General features: G+C 40.3%; 1 protein-coding gene across 1 annotated transcript; it reads left to right on the top strand.

The window, feature by feature from the left end:
- The first annotated feature begins 14,677 nt into the window (after positions 1-14,677).
- LOC124161576 (chondroitin proteoglycan-2-like) lies at positions 14,678-21,313 on the top strand. Its single transcript, XM_046537955.1, has 2 exons — positions 14,678-14,790; positions 19,118-21,313. The coding sequence occupies exons 1-2, from the start codon at positions 14,784-14,786 to the stop codon at positions 21,178-21,180; spliced, it is 2,070 nt and encodes a 689-aa protein (XP_046393911.1). The 5' UTR covers positions 14,678-14,783; the 3' UTR covers positions 21,181-21,313.
- Positions 21,314-27,278: the final 5,965 nt, after the last annotated feature.

Below are 27,278 nucleotides of genomic sequence, written 5' to 3'. Positions count from 1 at the left end.
AAACAATGGATATTGAGGAAATTGTTAAATCCTCGAGCAGGCGCGCCTGACATTTTTACACGACCGTCCGCGACGCGTACTTTGTCCGCTATTTATACATACATATTATAAAAATCGAATTTTGTTCAAAATTATCTTTATATGTAGAAACAAGTTCAAGCTTGGACATTTATAGGTGATACAGATATGATGGTACACAGGTGGTACACGGCTGGTCGCGCGGCGTAATTTATACATCACGGGTTCCTCTTGCTGGTCTAAAAAACATTTTCTACAATACTTTGTGGTTTAAAAAGTCACACTCATGGTCCGTATATAAGGACCATGCTTACGCTATAGAATTTCAAAATGACATTGGAAGAATACGCGAGCCCATTCAAGAAAAGCAAAGCACGCGGTACACGGCCGGTCGCGCGGCGTAATTTATACGCCACGGTTGTTGGTTCCTCTTGCCGGTCTAAAAATAAATTAGCTACAGCACTTGGAACTCTGAAAAATCGCTCTACAGACTGTCAAAGTACATTGTAGGAATACACAAGGCCATTTTAGACTAGAATGTACGTACAATGCTGAAATCCTTGGTTTCCAAATATTGACGTACTTTATACGCCAGCGCGCCCGCTCAAGGATTAATGAAGTGGTAGACTAATTTTGCGATAGAATCAGTATTTTAACAGCATAACTATGACACAATAGTCATGGCAAGCTCATTAGCCGCCACTAGCATCCCTCACGGAAGAGTAATCTGAATTTCGTGGCGAGAAAAAATACAATTTGGACCGAAATTTATGTGCATCGAGGTGATATGAGCAATCGAAATCTCAGCTTATCAATCCTATTCCCCGCGATTACGGCGTAAAAACTCGGTTGGAAATACCGAATTTCTAAATGAATTATCGCTCGGTTCCAATCGCCGCGTTGCGAACAATTTTGGTCATCGATTACCGTTCGCAACCTTCTTCAACGGGGCGGACTGTGACCTCCCCTAACGAAGCTGTTTCATTGAAATTAATTAAATGAAGCTCGATTTTTTTGTGTTCACTGAGATACACTTCTTTCCAAATTGCTATAATCATGTGATATTTTTTGAGAGGTAGTGTGATGTTCAACATGTCCTACTTCTGGATCAGATGTGGCGTGGACCACTTCCACCACCACCCTCTCCTCCAGACCAATCGCCCTCATAGACATGTTAAATCAGGTGCAACACTTTACTAGAAACAAAAATACTTTAGGTACATTGATAGTGGCAAATAAATACGGATTTAATAAGCTCCCGTATTCGAGGGTAGATAAAAATAATTAAACCAGACAGAGAGAGAACTTTCCATTCTATTCGGGTTTCTTCACCGTGTTTGTTGTATTTTGAAGACAACAGTTTCGCCGAAATTACACTCGGCGTCTTCAGGTCGAAGGTAAAATTTTTTGGAAAAATTTTCCGCCTTTTATAGGCATAAAATTTTCCGCCTTATATAGGCGGCGGCTGCTGATCCGCTGCTGCTCTCTCATTGGCCGGTTGTCCATCTCTCATTGTTGGTGGTCGGAGAATCCTCTTCCATGCAGTATGCAAGCTGTAGCCTTGATCTCGGTTGAAATTTGCGGGCGTTTTCGCTATCTCAATAGCCTCTCTGATCAAGCGAGGGAAGCATTTATTCTCTTTAGCTATTATCCTGGCGTCTTCAAAGAGGATGTTATGCCCAGGTGCACTCCAAGCATGCTCTGATATGGCTGAGAGTTGGTGCTGCTTGTTTTTCGTAGCCCTCCGATGTTCCTGCAATCGGACTTTCAATGATCTGCAGGTCTCGCCAATATAATATTTGCCACATGAACAAGGCACTCGATATATACCCTCATAAAGGTCCACTGGGAGTTTGTCCTTCGCTCCGGGTAGCATGTCTGATATCTTTGCCATGCAATTGAAACGTGTAATTACGTTTTGCTTTCTGAGCATTCTGGCAATCTTTTCTGATATGCCCGCCACAAAGGGAATTGTGGCGTATGCTTCCGGCTCCGGCCGGCTCTCTTCCTCAGAGGTCCTTTTTGGGGCTGCGTCTTTGTTCTCCTGCTCCACAAATCTTCTATTCAACATGCTACTGCTGTAGCCATTCCTTACCAGCACTTCAATGAGATGCTTCTTCTCCGCAGATAGCGACTCGGTGTCTGAGATGGCATAGGCACGATGTATTAATGTTTACACCAAGGAGATTTTTTGCAATGGGTGGTGGTGCGAAGAAGCGTTCAGATAGCGGTCAGTATGAGTTTTCTTTCTGTGAACGGCATGTCCTAGGAGCCCATTTCTTTTCCTTTTTACCAAAACATCCAGGAAGGGAATTTGACCATCATGTTCCATTTCCATTGTGAATTTGATGGCGTGGTGCTGCGAGTTGAGATGCTGTAGGAATTTCTGCAATTCTTCGAAGAAACCCGAATAGAATGGAAAGTTCATCTAACCAACGCCGCGAAAATCTTCGAACCTACAGACAGAGAGAGATTAGAATGAATGACTTTATGAATTTAAAATTAAAATGACGCGGATGAGAGGCAGTTCTCACCCGTAAATTCCTCGTTGTGAACAAGAATTATTATTATTATTATTATTATAGTATTCTATCGATTAAGGTAGGTTTCCATGGAGTGTTCAAGAAGTGATCTGGGAGCCCCCCTTTCCTTCCAGCACTGCCTTTTTTAATTTACTGTAAGGCCTAATCCCTTTCAACCTATCTAAAAATCCTGTTCTTTTCCTTCCCCTCCCTCGTTTCCCTAACATTCTTCCCTCTAACACTGTTTTCAACACCCCCTCCCCGCTAAGTACTCCCTCCATCCATACCTTCTGTCTCCTCCTTTATCTCATCTAAAAGCTGCCTCTCCTCACCATCCATGTCCAGCACTTCGTCGTTCCTTTTCCTCTCCGTCTATTTCACCCTCTCCATTCTTCTCCATACCCACATCTCGAATGCCTCCAATCTTCTCTCGTCTTCCGTCCTCAGTTTCCACGTTTCCGCACCGCAGAAAGCTACACTCCAAATCAAACTCTTCACTAACCTTTTCTTTAACCTCTTACAAAAAAAATCATACTAAGTGAGTAAAATTCAACTACATTTAAATGTCTCGAATGAACAATCTGAAATTCGCAAATTGGATTAGAAGGGTGTCGTTACACGCAGATGAAGGGACACCCAAATCGGAGGCCTTTGCCTTGCATTGGTGATCGATCAATGTGACTCCGCTGGGTTGGAGTGGGGTACCGTGGGAGGGTAGGGGGGGGGGGGCAGGCAAGAGGGAAGAGCAAATGAGAGGCAACCCTTTAAACACAACGAGGACGGCGGCGCTTCGCTTTCACCTTCAGTCGAGGCCAGGGGGGGCGGGGGAGAGGAGGAAGCGATGCCATTGCTGACAATGCCGCCGCTGGAAAGAGCACGCATGCGCAATGGATTCTGCAAAGAGTCGAGTATGCATTATGCCGGTGATGAGGGATGAGAATTGAAAACATGCAATTAAAAATACGTTAAAAAGACACCGTCAAATTGGCGTTTAATTACATTTAATAATTACTCTTTGGAAAAGTAATCAGTATGATTAAAATTACAATTATTTTCAATTTTGCTCCTATGCACGATGCAATAGGGTGGTTTCCTATTATTTTTTTATTGCTTTAATCGAAAGATTATTACTCCTGCAGTACGTATTCACCGCTTTTAGATTTTTAAATGACAACATCTATTTTTCGCCGTTAAATGAAAAGTGAAAATTTTCAAGCGCGCGAAAACGCGACGCTTAAGTATGAATGCCGGGAAATATCTCCGTACGTAGTATTTCTGGTTCCCTCTCCCGCCCGGTGAGGTGACCTTGAGGCGAGGCTTAGCGCTGATACTTCGCAGGATGCTAGCGGATAGCTGAGTACCTTGCTGGATGGTAGCGCTTGGCTTAAAAAAGGTTTATTAATACCTTATCAAACGAAGAAAACTTACCGAACTTAGCCAGTTTTAACAGGTGATTATTAAGACATGTTTCCCTGAGCTCTGTGCCTCATGCATGCATTGGTAATCTCAGACGATGCAAAACTCCTATCTTCTCGTATAGAAACTAGGTCCCTGTGACGTCTCGTGGAGTGGCATCGCATGGGCGCCAATCTGGCCTTTTTCAAATGAAGATAAAATTGACCATTGCCATTCGTCTAAACCGATATTTCTAAAACCAAATAATTTGTATATTATGAGTACACTAATGGTAGGTAAGGAATCGCAATCAATGCCTTTCGTTTTCTTTGATGAAGGAAACTACCCTATTGCACCCAATGTTTTCACAAACAGAGTACTAACACGCAAACCAGTACTTTAGTTATTACTTGATGCCATTGCGTATGATAATGATTTAAGTGTTTCATTTAGAAACTTTAGATGTAAATAAAGTTTTAACAAGACAAGAATAAAGTTTTTTTAAAATGTACTCCTATCGATGTAGTAGCTCCTAATGTATCCTTTCGATCAGCGCACTTACAATAGGGAAATTGCATACTTTTTATAAACAGTATGCTGAAATACTACAGTAAACACTTAGTACCGCAAGATACTTTTTTCCGCTAAAATTTCAGTTTATACACTAGAAAATGACTCCCAAAAGTCACCCGAGTTTCGCGGGCTAAAAAATACCGCCCCCACTAATCTTATGCCATGACGTCATAGTTCAGTAGGAGTCCAAGATCCAAGCCCAGTACTGCAGGTTTTGAAGAGCCGCGTTGCGTTTAAAGGAGAACATGGCTGAAATAAGGAAAAATTACAAAAGGTGCATTGTTCCTCTGTGCAATAACACCCCAGAAAAAATTTTCGCCTCCATTCCCACGGAGGAAATTAGAAAAAAAGCCTCGATGCATGCCGTCTGTCGGGATGAGCGTTACGGAAAAATAAGAGTTTAATAAACGGAATGATAAACCCATGTGCTATGTGAGCGAAGATAACATTAATATAAATAATATTTCCATATTTCATTGACTGAATGATTTGAAACTGAGATTTTTCGATAATTCGGCCGCCGTAGAATAAAAACTCAACTTCTCAACAAAAATCGAGATAGGTGTTTCTCGATGGTTACGATGGACTCAAATTATTTATGGCTGTTGTTCAATTTCAGTTACGGAAGGACATAGGAAATTCCATGATGTTTAAAATCAAGGGAGGAAATATGAAAATATAGAGCAACGTTGATCCTCATGCATTCGAGTGCCAGCCAAGAAGACAGCGTTTTCTTATACTGTCGGCGTCAAAATGATGTGCCGCTGTACTTTGCAAATTTATATCCTGGCTTCACTGCATGCTATAATAATGAACTATACGTCACTTTAAAGGAAATTTTATCCTAAATTCTGATTTATTTTATCACAAAAAAATGGAAAAATGTAGACACGGCCAGTGCAATGAATGACTCCGCGCACCGAAAAATTAGCCGTTTTGTCAACTTCATGAACTTTGCAACTCAACCTAAGGAAAACTACTACGTCTACAGCATTCATCTCCCACATTAATTTACACTCATCAGTGCGGATTAATAAAATGGCTTTTGGGTATTTTTAGAACTTATATTTTGTTATAAATTAATGAAAATATTTAAACATTATCTTGTCCCATATAATTTACCCCGAAAGATAAAGGAAGTTGTAGATGGAAAAAGAATGGAATCCAGAGGTGGTCACAAAAAATGAATCGCAGCATTCTTTGATTTTATTCTACGCCGTTGCTTGCTTTTCAGAAAAAGTTGACTCACAAGAGGAATGCTCCGCGGCCCTTGATTTGGAAACTCTGGAGATAGAGGAAGACGTGTGGATCAGCAATTTCCATTTAGTTGGTTGTCAGGATAAACCAAGGATCCAATTAAAGGTTGTCAGGCCATCGTAAAAAGATAGGACTGATGTGCACCACAGGGGAAATGGGGTGTTTGAGGGAAAGTCAAACCCAAAGTTTCCCAAAGAATGTGCAGTTCTATGTTTATTTATTTGCAATAAACCCAAAAACAGTACATGAGACCTTTTACATTGGATTTTTAAACAAATGGATAAATAAGAAAGTGGAACAAGAAACAACGACAAAAAAAATAAAACTTAATTAAATACACTCAGATATACATAATACTCCACTTCTATGAACGCCTCATCCGCTCATATGCTATTTGGGAAGGGTGGACAAAGAAAGAGGGAATTAAAGAGGAAGTTTCCTGATGGCGGTCGTAAATGATGACATTGATGATGTTATGTCAACAGATCTTATTTCCCCAGTTAAAACCAAAATGAAATTGGATTGGGATGATATTTTCACCACGGGTTCCAGTGATAGTGAGTGTGCAGGTGATCATGCATGGTTATCGTCGAAGGTCATCCCTCTAGGATTTCCGATACGGAATTTTTAAGTGACAACCGATCGCAATGACGATGAGCTCGCCTTTAGAGTAGGTTTCAGATATATCGAGAGAAAAGCTCCCAAAATGTATTAAAGACTCTGTTTGGAAAACATTCACATTTTAATGCTACTTTAGGAAGGATTTCATTACAAAAGTAACTTCTTAACACCTGAAGACGTTGTGTTTATTACATTGATCGAAGTGCGATTGACCGATTCTTTCTGCAGAATAGGAAGTGGCTTCGGGGTTTTTGAGTCACAAGATGGTAGATTGTGTTGGAAGTTCGTCATCGCTACTAAATTGAAACATTAATCGTCTGGCTTCCTCAGAGCTTCTTGTCGCCCTCCAGGCAAGGTATTTTTAAGTTGAAAGCATCATTGACTGCTTCGAGCTGAAAAATAAGTTCACCATAATACTCTCTACCGGACTGCCAAAAGAATACACATTTCACATGAGTATACGCTTTCGCCAATATTATACGCAAGTCTCACTTTGTTATGAACTATAAAACATTTCAGATGCACATCAGCTACCTTTCCATTTCTCGGCATCGACTTTCGGCGCCGACGAAGTCAATTAAAATACCCTGTTATCATGATGGAATCAATAACAGGAAGCTTGATAGGATCAGCCTAAGAATAACCATATTCCTTCATCTTTACGCAATTTATCGCTTTCAATGGAGGAGAAATAGATCAAATAATAGCCCTGAAGTCACATTGGACAACTCCGATACGTCTGCACTTCAATAAATGAATCATAACCACGCCGTCGCATGTATTCAAGTATGCAACATCTACTATGGCCGTGCCGCCGTGCCTCCTCGTACTGAACTATGACGTCACTTTTAAACCAGCCAATCATCGGGCGTTTTCGCTTCTCACTTGAATTTGAAAATTCTCGTGAACTTTGATGCATTAAATATCGCAAACCACCTCATAAAATAATAAAAAACTTTCACCGAGGTATGCAAACATATATTTTTATATAATTTTGGGGCTATTGATTATATCTGAATTATATGCAAGTACCCTATTCATATTCTCACTTTGAAGTGATAAATTGTAACGATTACTCGCACGGGCTTTGGAGGAGATTGCAAACAAAGATTGCTTATATTAAAATGCTTTCTTTTCAATTTCTAGCAAAAAATTTAAACGATTTAATCGTTATATGTCTTTCCATTACTTTTATTGTTATAACACATCACTGAAATACATCTCTGAAACACACACATACAGAATGATAGTAAACCCCTTACATGATGTCCGGCCTGTCGGTATTTCTTAACCTTAGTGCTCATTCACTCAGAATATAGGTATCACAAATCGAAAGAGACATATTTACATATCTCTCTCGAACAATTTCAATGAAATCCGACTAAAAATTCCAATAAATTTCAACCTCACCTCACCGCAATTCCTAATAGCAGTCACAAAGGTTTTTCATTGTATATTACATCTTGTGGCCCAGGAGATATTTATTGTTAAATACAAAGAAAAATAGGCGATTTTCAAGTAAAAAATACATCATGGTCGTGAATATACGAATCGTTAAAGAAAATTGATTGAAATAATTGTTGGGATCGTTCATACTGCCATTCGATTATTTTAAATCCCCACCTCTCTGTCTTCTTCTTTGAAATTAGTGTTAAAATAACACAACTGAGACCGCTGTGCTGAAATCAATTATTCGATAAACGGACCAATGGCGAAAGGGCGAAACTATGGACTGACGTGGAAACCGTGAAAAACAATATACATTTGAAATATATGCACACACATTCAAATGCAAAATGATGCAGATCGCCATGAGAGAGTTTAGAAAAAAATGCGAATAGAAGGCGAAACAGATCGAGAGGAAACGAGACGAGAGAATGTTGAGCTGAAACTGCACGCGGGGAAAATTCCACCCCAACGTGGATTGGAAAGGGGGATGATTGGGCCGCCGCCAGTCTAAGGAGATTGCGTTTTTGTTCACCGCAAGTGAATTGATGGGCGAGTCACCCGTCAGGGAAATAAACTTATCTTATGTTTAATCACAACCGAGTACAGTTTACGGCGTTAACCACTGGATGCGTCCTTGGTTGCAATACGGACAAACTCTGACTGCCACTGCATCGAAATGAATGGCGTGTGAAAGTGCAGTGGGGGTGGGGACTATTAGGGGTCGAGACATCGAAGAAATGGGAGATATGTTTTGCATGGGTGTGAGAGACACTTCGGAGGAGTGAATAGGCCAAACTTGAAGCTGCAGAAATGTGGCTTTGGAGGCCCGGAGGACCCAAGGAAATTCTAATGAGCAATTATTAAGAGAAATAGTACATATAGAGAGAACTATTCGAAAGAAATAAGAGAAGAGAAGCTCATCGGTACAGATGCGTGAAAATAAGTAATGCCGACCTATAAGTTAGCCCGTTATCTCTCAAGAGGCATCCAGGATTTCGTCGGTAGAACGGACTCCTTCATAAAAAATTCGGCGCATTTTATAGAGATCCTGAAAGACCTTCGAGTGACCGAAAGAGATATTTTAGTCAGCTTTGATGTCACGTCGCTGTTCACCAAAGTTCCTGTCCCCGATTCAGTGGAAATTTTAAGAACTCTTACAGGTGATGGACTACCAGAAGACTACCCAAACTTGGTAGATTTCTGCCTTAGAAACAATTACTTCCTTTACAACGGGCAAATATATGAACAAAAAAGTGGTGCGGCAATGGGTTCCCCACTTTCACCTGTGATTGCCAATTTATATATGGAGTTTTTCGAGAAGAAGGCACTTGAGACGAGCGAGAAGAAACCATCATGCTGGTTGAGATATGTGGATGATACCTTTGTGATCTGGCCACATGGAAAAGAAAAACTTGAGGAATTCCACGTACATCTAAATACAGTACATCCAGACATAAAATTCACAAAAGAACTCGAAGAAGGAGGTTGTCTCCCTTTCTTAGATGTACTGGTTAAAAGAAAAATAGATGGAAGCCTAGGCCATTCAGTGTACAGAAAGAAGACCCACACAGACAGGTATCTGAATTCAACATCGCATCACCACCCACAACAAAAGGCCTGCGTCATTAAAACGCTAACCCACCGAGCCAAAATCGTGTGTGATGCTGAGCATATCAGTGATGAAATGCAACACCTTATGTGGGCACTGAAAGGCAATGGTTATAGTGTCTCTTTCATTAAAAGAGCAATGAAAGAAAAACACCCTCCTCAAGATGACAGCCACAAGGGGAAGAAGCCACTTAAATACGCTAAAATTCCATACATCTCCGGGGTCACCGATAGAATCGCCAGAATCCTCCATAAAGGCAACATTAAGACTCGCTTTTGCACCGTGAAGAAGATTCAGAATATCCTACCTTCACCGAAGGATAGCCATCCTCCCCTTCAATCTATGGGAGTGTATGAGGTTCCCTGCTGCTGCGGCAGAAGCTACGTGGGACAGAGTAAGCGTTCAATCTCCCAAAGGCTTAAGGAGCACGAAAGGGCGTTAAAATTACATCAGTGGGACGCATCAGCTGTTGCTGAACATTTTGCCTCCAGCCCTGGGCATAGAATAATGTTTGACGCTACACGGGTATTAGCGAAGACGGAAGAATACCATCCGCGTCTTATATGTGAGTCCATCGAGATAGCGAAAAGACCTAATAACTTTAATAGGGAGGATGGGTATAGAGGGTTCCTAGCACAACATAATGACCAACGGCTAGCGGCTAAAATTCAAATCCGGCACAACAATAGGTAGCGAAAAAAAACATAAACAGAAATAATCTCGGGACGAGAATAAATTCCTTCAATTCTCTTGATAACGCTCCCAGTAGGAGGAGTGAAACGTTGAGTTAAAATGTTTTGTACACAGCAATACCCGAAAACCACCAACAACATAGATAAAAGAAGCTGGGAAAGTCTTCAGACGAAAACTACTCATGAACCTACGCTGACCTTTACAATACTTTATTATAATAGCATGCGTGAGGATACAGAAATATTCTAAACAATGGGAGGATCCAAGGGTCAATCGCAGATCGAATTTGAGAGAAATGGTCCCGGGATCGGGGACTGACCACGGGCGATTCATATTTCGAGCGGAGTGCTGCCTGCAGATGGCGCCTGGGATTGGCTCGCAAAGGAGGGAGGACAAAATAGGGTGGTTTCCTATGATTTTTTTATTGGATACATCGAAAGATTATTACTCCTGGAGTACGCATTTCACGATTTTAGGTTTTTAAATGACGTTATCTATTTTTCGAGATTAATGAAAAGTGAAAATTTTCAAGCGCGCGAACACGCGACGGCTAAGTACGAACGATGGGAAAACCCCATGTGACGTCATTCTGGTTCCTGCTGTCGCCGTGTGAGGTGACCTTGGGGCGAGGCTTCGAGCATTGATACGACGCAAGCTGCCAGCAGGTAGCAGTGTACTCCGCAAGATGGTAGCGCTTGGCTTAAATAAGGATTTTTAATGCATTATCTATTATCTATTTTTATTTATTTATTATCAGCTTCCCCGTAAACAGTACATAACGGCCTTTTACAAAGAGGATTTCCAAAATTAATGTAGTACAACACAAACATTCATGCCCTGGGACCTTGGTGGGATTCGAACCCACGGCCTACTGTTTGGCAGACGAGGACTTTACCCCACCGCCACCGAGGTCGGCAACGAAGAACACTTTCCGACCACAGGCAGTTTTAATGGGTGATTATTAAGACATGTTTCTTTTAGCTCTGTGCCTCATGCATCCATTGGTAAATTACAGACGATGTAAAACTCCTATCTACTCGTATGGAAACTAGGTCCCTGTGACGTCACGTTGAGTGGTATCGCATGGGCGCCAATCTGGCCTTTTTTAAATTAGGTTAAAATTTACCATTGCCATTCGTCTAAACCTGTATTTCTAAAAGCAAATAATTTGTATATTATGAATACACTAATGATGGGTAACGATTCGCAACCAATGCTTTTCGTTTTCTTTGATGAAGGAAACTACCCAATTTGTACAGACACATGCTTGGAGGAAAATGTCCCACGAGGGTTGCAGCGTAGAGAGTCCTCTAGATTGTCTTGTAATAACTAAAAAGTCGAGTCGTCGCAACAAACCATGAATTGGCACATCACAAACGCAGGAGGCTCAAGCAAGAGCGTCGAAACGGATGGAGTTTATTTACAATTTCCCAATTGAAAATTATGAGAAATGTCAATTCATCAGCATTAAACACTCACAAGAATGCCTTAAATGAGTTTCAGTTAATTTTTGCCGTTCCCATAGCGGGTAGTCACGCTTCAAATGTTTGCAGTTACGTTCTTAGAGGCTCCAGGAAAATATTTCGACTCTCCATGAATGCCCGACGATGTGTTTTCGTTCCAAAAACCTTACAAATGAATCTCATTTGCTTGTTAACATTAGAACTACCTATGGAGTCATTTCGACCCCTTGATATTTTTATTTCTCCGATCTGACTAATATTTTACGAATTCCGGCCTGAAATTCCGTGATTTGTTGTTCGTTTTGACATAAAATAAGGCTTTACGATAAAAATAGCTTTAGAAAAAATAGAACTTATTTATAAAAAATTACCTTTGGCTAGCAAAGAGAGGAGGTACCAATTGTAATTAAAATCTTTTTTATTTTATTAAATTATCCTCCCACCTTCCATGCACCCTACGTAAAATTTTATGTTTAAACATGACAATAAATATGGTGAAAGGTATATGTTTTGCTTTTTATCCAATTCCTCCGTGATAATCCCATTAAAACAATATAACATGTAGGAAAAAGGAATTTCAAAGCAATACGGTCGAACCTCGAATTAAAAAAATTATATTCTGTTAAAACCACGACTGAAATATTTCAATTTTAAGCAAAAATGATAAACTAAAGCAATATATCAATAAAACCGGATATAAACTGGAAAAATAAACAAGTAATAGGAAGGAGTCCAAATGACTCCATTCGGTAGTTCTAGGAGGGGTGTCAAGTCCGGAATTCCCAGTGTTTATAAGATCCTAGAGGGTGTTGAGCCAGTCAATGGCGCCAATCCCTTAGTGGAAGCCTCTCAACGGCAAAGTTGAGACCCATTTATAGTATAAAAAAATCTCTATTTGGAGATATTTAACTCCACTAATCGTCTGTTTTTTTATAATTTACAAAATGAATACTGAGCGAGTTTTTATTATAATAAATCCAAGTTTATTAGATGAGCTAAGACAAATATGTTTTTTTAGCATATGATACGATTTTTTTTATAAATAAACTGCAATTAAACTTTTGGTACTGTAAGTCGCGCAGAAAAGAAGGAAGTACTCATGTTGGTAACAATCACGCCTAATTTCCTCTTCGTTTACACACTAACGCCGACTGCCCACTGTGCCGCCGCCTTCTCCCTTTCGTCGGCACGTCAGTTATCGGGTGCATAGCAAAGTCACGTTCACAATATGTGCCAGCTCTTCCTGTGGCCGAAAGGGTGGGATAATGGGGAACGTGGGAAAGTATAGGAAAGGAAAAACGCCGACTTTGGGTGAGAGAGGAAATTTGCAACTACCATTACCACTACCATTGCAAAATCATGAAAAGCCCTCGTAGCCTAAGGAAGACAGATTTGCATGAAAGCATGTAAGTCGTAAATAATGGTCATTTAAAGCATAGAAAGTTCGTGAAAAATCGGAAAAATTCAGAGAAATCTATTTCGTATTGACTAATTTTACGCAAAAAGAACATACGCTCCCCTCTTAAATCACGCAGAACAAGTTTCTTCTTCATGTTTACCTTTTAAAAATATTCGAGCGCGCACTTTCATGCCGCTATCGAGGATGCTTCGAATTTAAAATAATCGACAAATTACCATGGCATCCTTCAAAAATAAGAAATTCCCTCCCTTCAAAATACTAACAGCACATTCCAAAAGCCTCTTTAAAACTAGCGTTCACACTTGAAATAATACCGTCAATGAGCTATTAATTATTTTATTAGAGGTTGCTCGATTTATTGCCAGAAATATTGACATAACGCAAACATGAAGAAGCATTCAAATAAACCTTCGTAAAATAATAGCGCCATTCACATATTTAAGAAACACACATTTTTAATGATTGCACCTCACCGTCGCAACTCACCTCACCTCACATTGCACCTCAGCAACACCTCAAAGCTTTCTCTCTTCTTTTCTCGATCCGCTGTCCATTTGGAACCCCTCGGCACCTGTACGTAAGACATCATAATAGTCAGCGATGTAAAACGATTGCACATAGCCACAACTACACACAGAATAATCAAAAGGAGGGACTAATTTGAAAAAAAAAATAATACTGCAGTTGTTGTGCAAACAACGGATAAATTTGCATCGATTTGAGAGTGATATACACTGCTACATGATTAAAAACAAATACAATACGTTTCAAAAGCGTGAATTATGCTATTTGCCGGCTGCAACCTAAGCTTCAGTGCTCACAGTATTGCAAAGACTTTCATCAACCAATTTAATCGCATAGACATGTCTCGAGACGGCAAGACTTACTGTTTACAGCAACAGCTCCAGTTTTCCACCATTAGCTGCGAGCCACCTCTAGGGTGTGCGGCGAGGGGAGGGGGGCACATCTCCCCAGCATGCACTCCGCTGCATGTAAGTACGGCAACGATCTCATATGAAATTATGAGGCAGGGTTAAGCTCTATTAAGTTCGCTACTTTAAGACTGACCCAAATGAACATGCATTTCTAACCAACGACATGCAAGATGGATAGGAAAGCATCGATCATTTGGTACCACTTGGCACGTTATTCATTTATAATGAGTAAATAAAACAATTACGCCATTAAACCACCTACAAAAGACCGTTTTCCATATCGCGATGAATACTAATGAGGGCTTTTCTCGTTCTGTACTCTATTTCCTTGACTACCTACCTACTTCTGACGTATGAACAATGAGTACATGTGTTATAAATGGACCAGAAAATCCTCAATAAGTTTAAGTATAAAAGTTGTCATGGAAAAAACAATTATAGGTTTTCGTTGATTTTGACGAAAGATAGAGAACACGGAAGTTTCATAATTTTTGTACGTCAAAAGATTAAGAGGAAGAATAAAGTAACTTTAAGAAGTGATAATAAAATTAATTCTATCGCTGCATTACGATATTTCCTCCCATTATATTTTCAGGTTCGACAGAAACGATAAATTAGGAGATATGCTATTTCGCCGAACATATAGGTGACGACATGCAGCCAGATAAGCGGAGAGCGTATAAATGGTGCTGTCCGCGGCTGCAGAAGGCCACGAGCACCTCGACAGCAAAAGAGAGCGCTAGCTGAATTGTATCGAGGAGATAACCGGGCTGTGCCAGGAAGAAGACGAGCAGCCTAATAAGAGAGAGAGAACCGTTCCGGCCGATTATGGAAGGTACGTACAGTGCACACACACTCGAATATTCGCGAGGAGGACTGACTCTGCTGTGGGCCTCTAGATGTGCGCTCACTCGCCGAACATTCAAATGGGTTTCTAGAAGTTGCCGCTGGCGCCGATGAAGATCAGAGCGATCAAAGTTACACGGAGAAGTAAGCTCTAATTAGGGCTGTTAAAGAAAATTTATATTCGCGTTGATAAAATCTATCGCATTCGTAGCATAAAAACGCTCTTCATCACTGTTACAATTATCACTCTACTGCAAATAATGAGACTAAAATGAATGCTCTGCTCTGCAATGGGGATAATTTTGAGAACCGATTGAAATCGACCAAAGCGGCGACGAGCAAAAACCATTGTGCAATGGGACGGCGGCGCGTCCCGCTGCAGCTCCACTTGTGATATGGCCACTGAGGGCGCATTTTCATCGGTTTTCAGAAATTTTCGCAACGATAGGTGCAGAACAATCCATTTAGTCTCATATTAGCAACATTTGGGAATTTGAACTCGCGAGAAATAGCATTGAAGCACTACGAATGTAATAAATTCTCCAAGAATACAAATTTCTGTTTCCAACTCAAAAAGACTTTCATTAAGGTGTCAACGCCAATTAACTTTTTTCAGCTGGTATCTCCATCTGTTTGTTATCCAGAGGTTAATACTTGAGTTAGTCCCCTTCAATGTAATGGACACTGGGAACTAGCAGGTTCTTAAATCCGTGCATAAATCCGCGTCATCGTCGATGGGTTTTACTCACATATCCTATTTAAGACACTGATTAATACAATTAAAAGGCACTGACAACATTTTGAATTACAGGTCTTCAATTACAATTAATATCCTTGAGTTTCGGAGATCAGATCGCTCCACTGTAAGCGACGCTAGTGGTGACTTATGCAAGCACATTTAGATGCGCGTTAGCTGACATCACATGAAGTGGCCGGCTGTATAATAATACTCTATTACTTTAACATTCGCGCGCCCATCAGTAGCGAAGGATGAGGAAGTCCCCTGGACTGAGCAGCTACACTGAGCAATACAGCAAAGTTCCATTTCCGACTGTACAATAAGCGACCAGTATTCCAGAATGGGGAAGTTAAAAAGTTAATTTTTCCGGAGAAATATAAAAGGACACAAAACAATTCCTCGCGGCTCAAAACCATGGTATCTCCTAAGAATTTTGTATTGCGTTTTGATATTTTACACAAAATTTTAAGATAATTTCCTGTTGAATCAATAAACCGAAATGAACCAAGCTTCCATAACGGCTCATAAGAATTCAATTGATTCGGCTTTTACTTTGTGAAAATGCACGTTGAAATGAAAATACACAACCTTGGTAACTTTTCACTGGAAAATTATTTATATGTATCAAGTACATGAGAATGAAGAAGATTTCGTTTGCACCGTAGTGCATGTCGGGGATAAATGTTTAACCTATGCCATACACCCTCAAAGTGGTATGTGGGCTACCAACCATCAATCAGATACGGCTATTATAACGAGAAAAGATTAGTCAAGCGCAAAGAGTGTCCAACCCTGAAATCACCACCGGAATCCATAATCACCTTTTATTTATAATTCCCTGATACATACGTACTAGGGCCGTTTTTTCAAGCTTCGATTGCCCACGAGAAGAAAGCATAATGATCGATTAAAGTTTATTTCATAGGTAAATATTTTGTACACTTGTAGTGTCCTTTCGACATAATTGCCTCGGCGATCGAGGACTGTGGAAAAAATTTACTATACCTTCTCCATAAAATGTTGCCGCCTATGACTTGCAATGAATGTTTGCATTGTCCTGAAGCTCATCATCCGTCAGCCGCCTCTTCACTTCAGCGTGAAGATGGAAGTCATTCGGTACTGGGTTGGCATTGCACGTTGGGTGATCAAAAGTATCCCATTATAATTGCTCAAGGAGCAGTTGGGCTACATTAGCGCTGAGATGAAGGTCATTGTCATGGATCAGAGCACTTCCAGAAGCCAGCGTATCTCTTCTTTTGTTTTGAATAGGGATGGAGGTAATATTACACACTGAGTCGCACTCTAGCCATATTGCATTTTTTAAAATTCTCTTTTATCAGCAAAAAGGTGATGACATTTCAATGATAAAGCCATTCAATGATTTTTGAGGCTGTCGCTCCGCAGTGCACGCTTTGCGGGAGAATCAATGGAGGCAGTGCTGTTGATGAGATTGCCACATACCTTAAACTAAGAATTTGCGGTCAGAAACGACTTGAGCGTGTGGTGCGGAGGACGCGCAGTTCTCGCCTTTCGCTTGTGCGGTGTTTTTGCTGATCTAACGGAGATTGAAAAAAATCGCCCTCTGACATTATTAAAATACTCTGGGATAAATTCCTAAGTTTTCCTTTTTCTCTTTGTACTAATTTGATAGGGTGCCGATTGCATTTGTTTTCACGGTATGGCAACTTCATGGTGATAACGATTCAGAACTTTGAACGAGAAGAAATCCAAGATCAATGCCAATACGTACAGGTTTATTTTGAGAAAGTTAGCTCGAAAAATGTACGATTGAAAAGTTTTAAGAGCAAAAAGTTTGCGTTACAACGTTGTAATGTAAGACACACCGAATGTGACTCCACCGTATTGAGACAATTATTTCAATTTCCCCTGTTATCATTTCGACTATAAAAAACGTGACTGACCTCGGTACACGTCGTGCCTTTCAAAGAAATGAGTAAATAACTCGTGATAAACTTACCAAATACATTCAATAGTCGGAATACTCAGTGTAGAAATACAGAGAAAGCAGTGATGTCTTTCGAATTTTTGTTTTTTTTGGTGTACCGTGCTTATTATATCGGTAAAGCTATGTCACGAACACATTTTGCTGTGTTCAATTCACATGTTCACAATTTTCTCGCGTATTTTTTTAAGAGTGCTCTTTATCTATATAAATGCGAATGGTTAGCTGTGGTTTCAGCCGTTTCCGATGAGATTTTCACTGGTTTTAATGAAAAGTTGTATTTTAATCGCAATTGCGAGCTAACAAAACAGCCTTATCACCTCTGCGTCTTGCTAAGAGTATGATAAACATGACGCATTTTGCCTAGCAACCAAGGTCACCCTGAGGATCGCTGTCTAGAGCTCTACACAAACCATGATAGGTAACGAAATATAAGGCTCTACCTGGAACAAAACGAACTCTTTCTGAATTGATTGAGATGCTTCAAACAATCAAGTTTGAGAACTTTTCGTTTTGAGTGATTGTGTTTTGCTTCATATTAAATCATGAACACCAACTGAAGTTCACTTAACTAGGAGTATTTATGAATTTGGACGTTTGAGAAGAAAACAAACTGCTTAAAAACAACTTAGAACGGCGTGAATCAACTTAATATCGCCAAAAATTGAGAGAGGCGCAAGTTTCTATCGAAATTTGGTACATTTGAACGAACGAAATAGATGGCTTGGCCGTTGAATACTTATCAGTTAATCAGTAAAGACTTTTTTGCCGGCTGAATGACGTGGAGTAATATACCGGAGGTATATATATCAAATGCCACCATATATTCTCCTCACTGAATTTGTTCAAATCAGTTGACTGTGGATTTATAGTAGTTTTTCACTGATTAATTGAAAATACGAGGATATTTCGTCAATATTTGTCGATACACCCATTTAATTAGCATAACAAAGCAACTTTGCGTAATTCAACCGCCTTGACATGACTGGCAACATTTTAATATGAATATTTGTAGCCGGCAGGAAATCGTGGAAATCCTTTAACGTAGGTGTTGAAAGAATGACAACTTTACTTTTTCCACGTGGCGATTAACTTTTTCAGACCAAGGTGTCGTTATAGCGTAATAAAGATAATGTTACCCTGCTAGGAAACAAATGATAGTGACAGATAAATCACCATGTGGAAAAAGAAAAGTTGTCATTCCTTCAATACCTAATTTATATTTTCATATCAATACCGTCTACAGCCCCGTTATATCTATATGGACAAATATTAAAATTTAATTAACACATTTTCTGGCATATTTAGCCAATATATAACAAATGAAGATAAGGTTATCGCACTTGGCGCAATAGAACGGCCACCCAACACCTTTTAATAACATTGTGCAAATTAAAAGTCCAGAATAAAAAATAGATACAATCATTAATGCTCAAATAAGGGATAAAATTACACAATCAACGCACTGTGATACATAATAATGATGATGATGATCTGGTAATTGGGCATAGGCGAAAATTGTGACGGGTCCAAATGGGTTAAAAACATACTATTGCAAAGCAGATAAAACTTTTTTCTTTGAAATTGAATTTAAAAAAATCTTTCTCGTTTCAGGAATGGAAATAAAAAATGTGATTGCAATCATCGTACTATCACTGATCGTAGCGGCTTCGGGGAAGACCGCGAGGAATGAAGCAACGCCGTACCAAAGATTCTGCACGAACGCGAACTGCCCAAACTATGAGCACAGCTCGTCAATAGTGGCAAATGGAGAGGACTGCGACTCATTCTGCATATGCACCTGTGATGGGGCCCTATACATGAAATGTCCTGAGGGATTGCAGTACGATGACAGAACAAAGAGTTGCGACTGGCCATCAGTAGTGGGATGCGGTTCAACTACGCATTCACACGGTCCAACAACAACTCCCAGGCCTCAGGGATTGTGTGAAAAAGTAAAACCAAAGTGTCCTGCAAATAATGGAGTGAATGCTACACTGCTGCCCAACCCTGGCGACTGTGGATCCTATTGCGTTTGTGATTGGGGAAATGCCATTTGGATGCCATGTCCGGCAGGGCTAGAATTCAACCCAAAACTGCATGTATGCGATTGGCCAGCGAACGCAGGTTGCAGTTCAACAGGCGAAGGTACAACAGAGAAACCCGGAAGTACAACCAGAAAACCACCAACGCCACCACATGGTAACAATGGATGCGACAAGGTCCAATCAAAATGCCCAGCAGAGAACTCAGGCAACGACATCCTAATGCCAAACCCAGACGACTGCGGATCCTACTGCGTATGTGACTGGGGAAATGCAATTTTGATGCCTTGTCCTCCAGGATTAGAGTTTAACCCTAAACTCATGGTGTGCGATTGGCCAGCTAACGCCGGATGTAGCTCAGACCCTCCAAAAACAACCACCCATGATAATTTTACGCCAACTAAGCCTCAGCCTACACCAGGAAATAATGGCTGCTATAAAGTCCAGTCAAAGTGTCCAGCAGAGAATACCGGGAACGCCATTCTCCTTCCCAACCCTGACGACTGTGGATCGTACTGCGTTTGCGACTGGGGAAAAGCCATCTACATGACTTGTCCTGCCGGATTAGAGTTCAACGCTAAGCTGATGGTGTGCGACTGGCCAGCCAACGCCGGATGTAGTTCAAACATTCCAACAACAACCTCCCATGATATTGTTACGCCTACTAAGCCTCCGCCTACAGGAGGAGATAATGGCTGCTATAAAGTCCAGTTACAGTGTCCAGCAGAAAATACCGGGAACGCCATTCTCCTTCCCAACCCTGACGACTGTGGATCCTACTGCGTTTGTGACTGGGGCAATGCCATCTACATGAGTTGCCCTGCCGGATTGGAATTCAATCCTAAGCTGATGGTGTGCGACTGGCCAGCCAACGCCGGATGTAGCTCTGACCCTGTACATCCACCAACGCCTCGTCCTGTAGATCCTACCGGTCCTACAGGTAGACCAGGAAATAATGGATGCTCTAAAGTTCAGCCAAAATGTCCAGCAGAGAATTCCGGCAATGCCACCCTTTTGCCTAATCCTGACGACTGCGGATCCTACTGCGTTTGTGACTGGGGTAATGCCATCTATATGAGATGTCCTGACGGATTGGAATTCAACCCTAAGCTGATGGTGTGCGATTGGCCAGCCAACGCCGGATGTAGCTCAGACCCTGTACCTCCACCGACCTCTGGGCCCAAGCCAACAAGTAAACCAGGAAATGATGGATGCCCTAAAGTTCAGCCAAAGTGCCCAGCAGAGAATTCTGGCAATGCCATTCTTTTGCCTAATCCTGACGACTGCGGATCCTACTGCGTTTGTGACTGGGGCAATGCCATCTTTATGAGTTGTCCTGACGGATTGGAATTCAACCCTAAGCTGATGGTGTGCGACTGGCCAGCCAACGCAGGATGTAGCTCTGACCCTGTTAATCCTCCACCCTCTTCTAATTTGTGTGTCGATATAACTTGTCCTCCAACGAATGGCGTAAATGCTACCCTCCTTCCGAATCCCCATGATTGCTCGTCATACTGTGTTTGCGACTACGGTCGTCCATTTGTAATGCCTTGTCCCTCTGGCCTTGAATTTAATCCTTCTCTGAAGGTTTGTGATTGGCCGAAAAACGCCGGTTGTACAATTGCTTCATGAACACCATTTTATTACCTGACTCACTGACATTTTCAGTTTATTTTTTAAAATCAATTGATGTATTTCGAACCATGTTTTGTTTTTATTTCACATTTTTGTATTTCTAAAGCCTATTTATGTATTCAATCTCTATTATACCTTTTTAAAACCTTTAAGAACAAATTTTGCAAATAATTTTATTCAATAAAATAACGTTGTCATCCATTAATTTTTAACATATTTTCATGTCTTTTTATAACTTTTATATTTTACAATTGACGTCTTAATGAATTAAATAAAATAATTCCGTCTATCATCCTTTTTGTCTCAAATTATATCTTGAGTAATACCTACCCAATTTTGTATTGCCATATCTTTTAAAATTAATGATATTTTCTGAGTTTATGCGTTACAAAGATAATTTAATAATTCTCTTGTATCGTCTTGTTCGTGACCTCAATTCACTAAAGCCGCACGCATATTTTGTATCATTCATGAATTTGGCCACTTACAATTTGTTCTTTTACGCGGAGATGCTTCTTAACACGTTGTTTTTTCGTGTTGTGTAAAGAACAGTTACCACCGTCCATTGCTAACTTCGCCTTTGTGGTCGCAGTGAGGTAATGATTCCTATCCCGTTTTTCCTTGCCTTGCGCCGAAGTTTACTTCCTGGCGTTTTCTTTACGCTAATACACGTTATAATATCGCTAACTATTTTTCCATTAGGATTGAAACGTAGAAGTTCGATCGCTAGAAAAAGAAGATAATGTTCGGGAGGTATCGTGCGGGATATAGATTTCGTTTTTCCCGGAAACGGGCCGATACGCGACAGCTATTGTACGTCGAAAGATTAATTAAATTTGCTTTCATAGTAAGTCAAATCCTTTGTACACATATATTCGAGGCGATTTCACGAAATTAATGCCAATGAATTAGTTAAAGGCTTCGAGATTAATAGTTCGTTTTATCACCTTTGGATGCAAGTTGGCGAAGGTCAGTTTAAAGAGCCGAATAAAGAGTTTAAAGAGTCATATAATTGGCCGAATTTAATGTAAACAAGCTGCAGAAAGGATTCCATGGAGTAGTTCTGTTAAATTCCTTAGTCAAATGCTGTAAAATATGTCAGAACCATAATCTTACTAAGTCGAGCAGGAATCACTCCCAATGATATGTATGGTTTTACAATTCGCAACCCGAAACGTCGGTGCTTTTCGAATATATTACCCGCGCGAAAACCCGAGAAAAGTTTAAACATTTCTAATGGTGTTGTTAGAGTCACTTTAAATAAGACCAAAATCAGTAGAACATAAGATTACCAAAGTTTTATCGTAAGAGGAATATGCAATATCGGTTGGTTTTCAAAGATATAACTACAGAAAATCGGACGAGCGAGAACATTACAATGCACCAATTAAATAGGAATTCACAAGAATCAATAGCAGACAATTTATTCCAAACACAAAATTGTGACGGACATGATTAACCCATGCACTTATGAAGGCCACCATAAAAGTTGCGGCTAATAGGCCAAAAAATAAGGTCAATTACACCTAATCTTCAACATTGCCATCATCCTGCATTTAAAAATAATTGAAAGTTCCATATTTCATAGTCCACGAGAGTAAAACCGTTGAGAAAAACCGTCCAAAGTTAATTTTTTAATTATTCTGTCGCTATCCTGCAACTTTCCCCCTTTTTCCTAAGGTAGACTTGACTCTTCACTTAAAAACGCTGAAGCACAAAGGCAATGAGAGCATGAAAATCATTTTTCAAGAAACAGTCACTTGTTCCAACAGGGGAAAGATGCACTCTACGTGTGCTCACATGTATAACTCGCAAATAAGTCAATAGATTCAAAGGTAATAAAAAGTCTACTGAAATAGGTAATGATATTCAGGCCAGAAACTGTTAATTCCAAGGGTATTTTTTTTCGATTTCAATGCAATAACTCCACAGAAAATTTTAATTTCCTGGCCCAGCGTTGATGTCGAAAACTCTTCACGCAACTTTAAATTTGTTGCTGGGTCAGAATTCTACGATCTGAATCGATTAAATACACTCCATTTGAAAGTGTACTGCGAAGGTGAAAAATTACAATAAATGAGTATTTAAAAAAATAATTAAGAAAAATGGATCATTGAGTTTTAGGCCCTTAATACAATGACAAGTGAGCACTGACGCTCGCCAAGCAAAAGCAATATTTAGCATGCTCATCATTACTTACTCATCTAGAAATGAGTGATGATATTTATCGATTAGAAATGAACGATATATCTTCAAGTGTGATCACTCTTTTCATCCTTTTGGAAGTTACATAATTTTCGCACGACTTACTTAAAGTGTCTCGTTAAGCCTTTATATTCTAGTATATTCTCCGGTGTCCCAACTTTTTCTGAATGACAATTGGTCCTCATCCAAGAATTCTTCTGACCTCCGTTCCATTCTCCCGATGATTATCCTCGACAGAATCGTCGACGCTTGTTTCGTCAGAAAGCTTATGGTCCTTAAATCACCAGACTACTGTGTTGTCTTCATTTTGGGAACAGGACTGAAGACGTTCTTCTCGAAGTCACTTGTCATACCTCATGTTGAGTACATTTTGTAATTGGTTCAGTAGAGTTAGGATAAAGCCTTCTCTCCTCCATTTTGACTTATGCTAGCTCCGTTGGGATCCCCGGAGCATTATACTTTCGCAGGTCTCTTACTACTGCGTCTCTTTCCGATCTTAAAATTGGGGTTCCAATCTCATCCCTCTCCACTTCCCTTTCATCTTCGATAATTTTTGCGATTTCTTTCATTGTATAACTCTTCCAGATATTCTCTCCCTCTTTCTATTTTCTCTTCGTTTTCAATCAACATATTTCGATTCTTGCCATTACAACTTGCACTCCTTTCCTCGAAATGGTCACTCACTATTTTATGGGACATCCCATACCCTATTACGCGATTATTTTGCACGTCCTCGCATACAAGCTTCTCTAGCTGTTTTTCTTTGCAACACTCTTGTAGCAAGCATGCCCTGATTCGGTTTCCGCGTGCTTTTACTTTCTCCTTAATTCAATGAAATCTAGCATTTCATCTATGATCTATAGCCTACCCTAAATAACTTCTCTCGCCCCCTCCGGAAGTTCACTTCCAAAATTTCACAGCTATTATCTAATGATTTCTCATTCATATCCTCTCCTGTTTTGCTCTCTACTGGTCCTTGAAATGCAAGATCATGTCGTCACTTCTTTACTTTCTTACTTGCCGTACAATCTTCAACGATTGTTTTAATTTCTTCAGTTTCCGATGGCATTTCATCATCTCTACATTATGATCACTGTCGAATGAATTTCTTCCACCCTCAATTCGGGAATAAAATGGATCCAATCACAGCTTTATTATGTGCGTTTTTAGAATATAAGTTCATAAGACGAAAGTTAATCTGAAAAATCCCGGCGGTCACACCATAGTAATTTGAAATTAGGTGCCGTTAAGTGGAAAAATTCCAAAAGAATATTCTTTAAGCTCTGCATATGAAAACAATGGATATTGAGGAAATTGTTAAATCCTCGAGCAGGCGCGCCTGACATTTTTACACGACCGTCCGCGACGCGTACTTTGTCCGCTATTTATACATACATATTATAAAAATCGAATTTTGTTCAAAATTATCTTTATTTGTAGAAACTAGTTCAAGCTTGGACATTTATAGGTGATACAGATATGATGGTACACAGGTGGTACACGGCTGGTCGCGCGGCGTAATTTATACGCCACGGGTTCCTCTTGCTGGTCTTAAAAAAATATTCTACAATACTTTGTGCTTTAAAAAGTCACACTCATGGTCCGTATATAAGGACCATGCTTACGCTATAGAATTTCAAAATGACATTGGAAGAATACGCGAGCCCATTCAAGAAGAGCAAAGCACGAGGTACACGGCCGGTCGCGCGGCGTAATTTATCTTGGTTGTTGCCTCTTGCCGGTCTAAAAGTAAATTAGCTACAATACTTGGAACTCTGAAAAATCGCTCTACAGACAGTCAAAGTATATTGTAGGAATACACAAGGCCATTTTAGACTAGAATGTACGTACAATGCTGAGATCCTTGGTTTCCAAAGATTGACGTATATACTTTACATGCCAGCGCGCCCGCTCAAGGATTAATGAAGTGGAAGACTAATTTTGCGATAGAATCAGTATTTTAACAGCATAACTATGACACAATAGTCATAGCAAGCTCATTAGCTGCCACTAGAATCCCTCACGGCAGAGTAATCCGAACTTCGCGGCGAGAAAAAATACAATTTGGACCGAAATTTATGTGCATCGAGGTGATATGAGCCATCGAAATCTCAGCTTATCAATCCTATTCCCCGCGATTACGGCGTAAACACTCGGTTGGAAATACCGAATATCTAAATGAATTATCGCTCGGTTCCAATCGCCGCGTTGCGAACAATTTTGGTCATCGATTACCGTTCGCAACCTTCTTCAACGGGGCGGATTGTGACCTCCCCTAACGAAACTGTTTCATTGAAATTAATTAAATGAAGCTGGATTTTTTTGTTTTCACTGAGATACACTTCTCTCTAAATTGCTATAATCATGTGATATTTTTTGAGAGTTAGTGTGATGTTCAACATGTCGGACTTCTGGATCAGATGTGGCGTGGACCACTTCCACCACCACTCTCTCCTCCAGACCAATCGCCCTCATAGACATGTTAAATCAGGTGCAACACTTTACTAGAAACAAAAATACTTTAGGTACACTGATAGTGGCAAATAAATACGGATTTAATAAGCTCCCGTATTCGAGGGTAGATAAACATAAATAAACCAGACAGAGAGATTAAAATGAATGAATTTATGAATGTAAAATTAAAATGACGCGGATGAGAGGCAGTTCTCACCCGAAAATTCCTCGTTGTGAACAAGAATTATTATTATTATAGTATTCTATCGATTAAGGTAGGTTTCCATGGAGTGTTCAAGAAGTGATCTGGGAGCCCCCCTTTCCTTCCAGCACTGCCTTTTTTAATTTACTGTAAGGCCTTATCCCTTTCAACCTATCTAAAAATCCTGTTCTTTTCCTTCCCCTCCCTCGTTTCCCTAACATTCTACCCTCCAACACCATTTTCAACATCCCCTCCCCGCTAAGTACTCCCTCCATCCATACCTTCTGTCTCCTCTGTATCTCATCAAGAAGCTGCCTCTCCTCACCCGCCATCTCCAGCACTTCGTCGTTCCTTTTCCTCTCCGTCCATTTCACCCTCTCCATTCTTCTCCATACCCACATCTCGAATGCCTCCAATCTTCTCTCGTCTTCCTTCCTCAGTTTCCACGTTTCCGCACCGTAGAGAGCTACACTCCAAATCAAACTCTTCACTAACCTTTTCTTTAACCTCTTACAAAAATATCATACTAACAAGTGAGAAAAATTCAACTACATTTAAATGTCTCGAATGAACAATCTGAAATTCGCAAGTTGGATTAGAAGGGTGTCGTTACACGCAGATGAAGGGACATCCAAATTGGAGGCCTTTGCCTTGCATTGGTGATCGATCAATGTGACTCCGCTGGGTTGGAGTGGGGTACCGTGGGAGGGAAGGGGGGGGGGCAGGCAAGAGGGATGGAGGGGAAGAGCGGTTGAGAGGCAACCCTTTAAACACAACGAGGACGGCGGCGCTTCGCTTTCACCTTCAGTCGGGGTCCGGGGGGCGGGGGAGAGGAGGCAGCGATGCCATTGTTGACAATGCCGCCGCCGGAAAGAGCACGCATGCGTAATGGATTCTGTAAAGATTCGAGTATGCATTATGCCGGTGATGAGGGATGAGAATTGAAAACATGCAATTAAAAATACGTTAAAAATACACCGTCATATTGGCGTTTAATTACACTTAATAATTACTCTTTGGAAAAGTAATCAGTATGTTTAAAATTACAATTATTTTCAATTTTGCTCCTGTGCACGATGCAATTGCACCCAATGTTTTCACAAACGGAGTACTAACACGCAAATTAGTAATTTAGTTACTACTTGATGCCATTGCGTATGATAATGATTTAAGTGTTTCATTTAGAAACTTTAGATGTAAATAAAGTTTTAACAAGACAAGAATAAAGTTTTTT

Source organism: Ischnura elegans, chromosome 6 (genome assembly GCF_921293095.1).
Source record: "Ischnura elegans chromosome 6, ioIscEleg1.1, whole genome shotgun sequence".
Taxonomy (NCBI): Eukaryota; Metazoa; Arthropoda; class Insecta; order Odonata; family Coenagrionidae; genus Ischnura; species Ischnura elegans.
The sequence above is the reverse complement of the archived record's forward strand: the minus strand, read 5'-3'. Positions and strand labels throughout refer to the sequence as shown.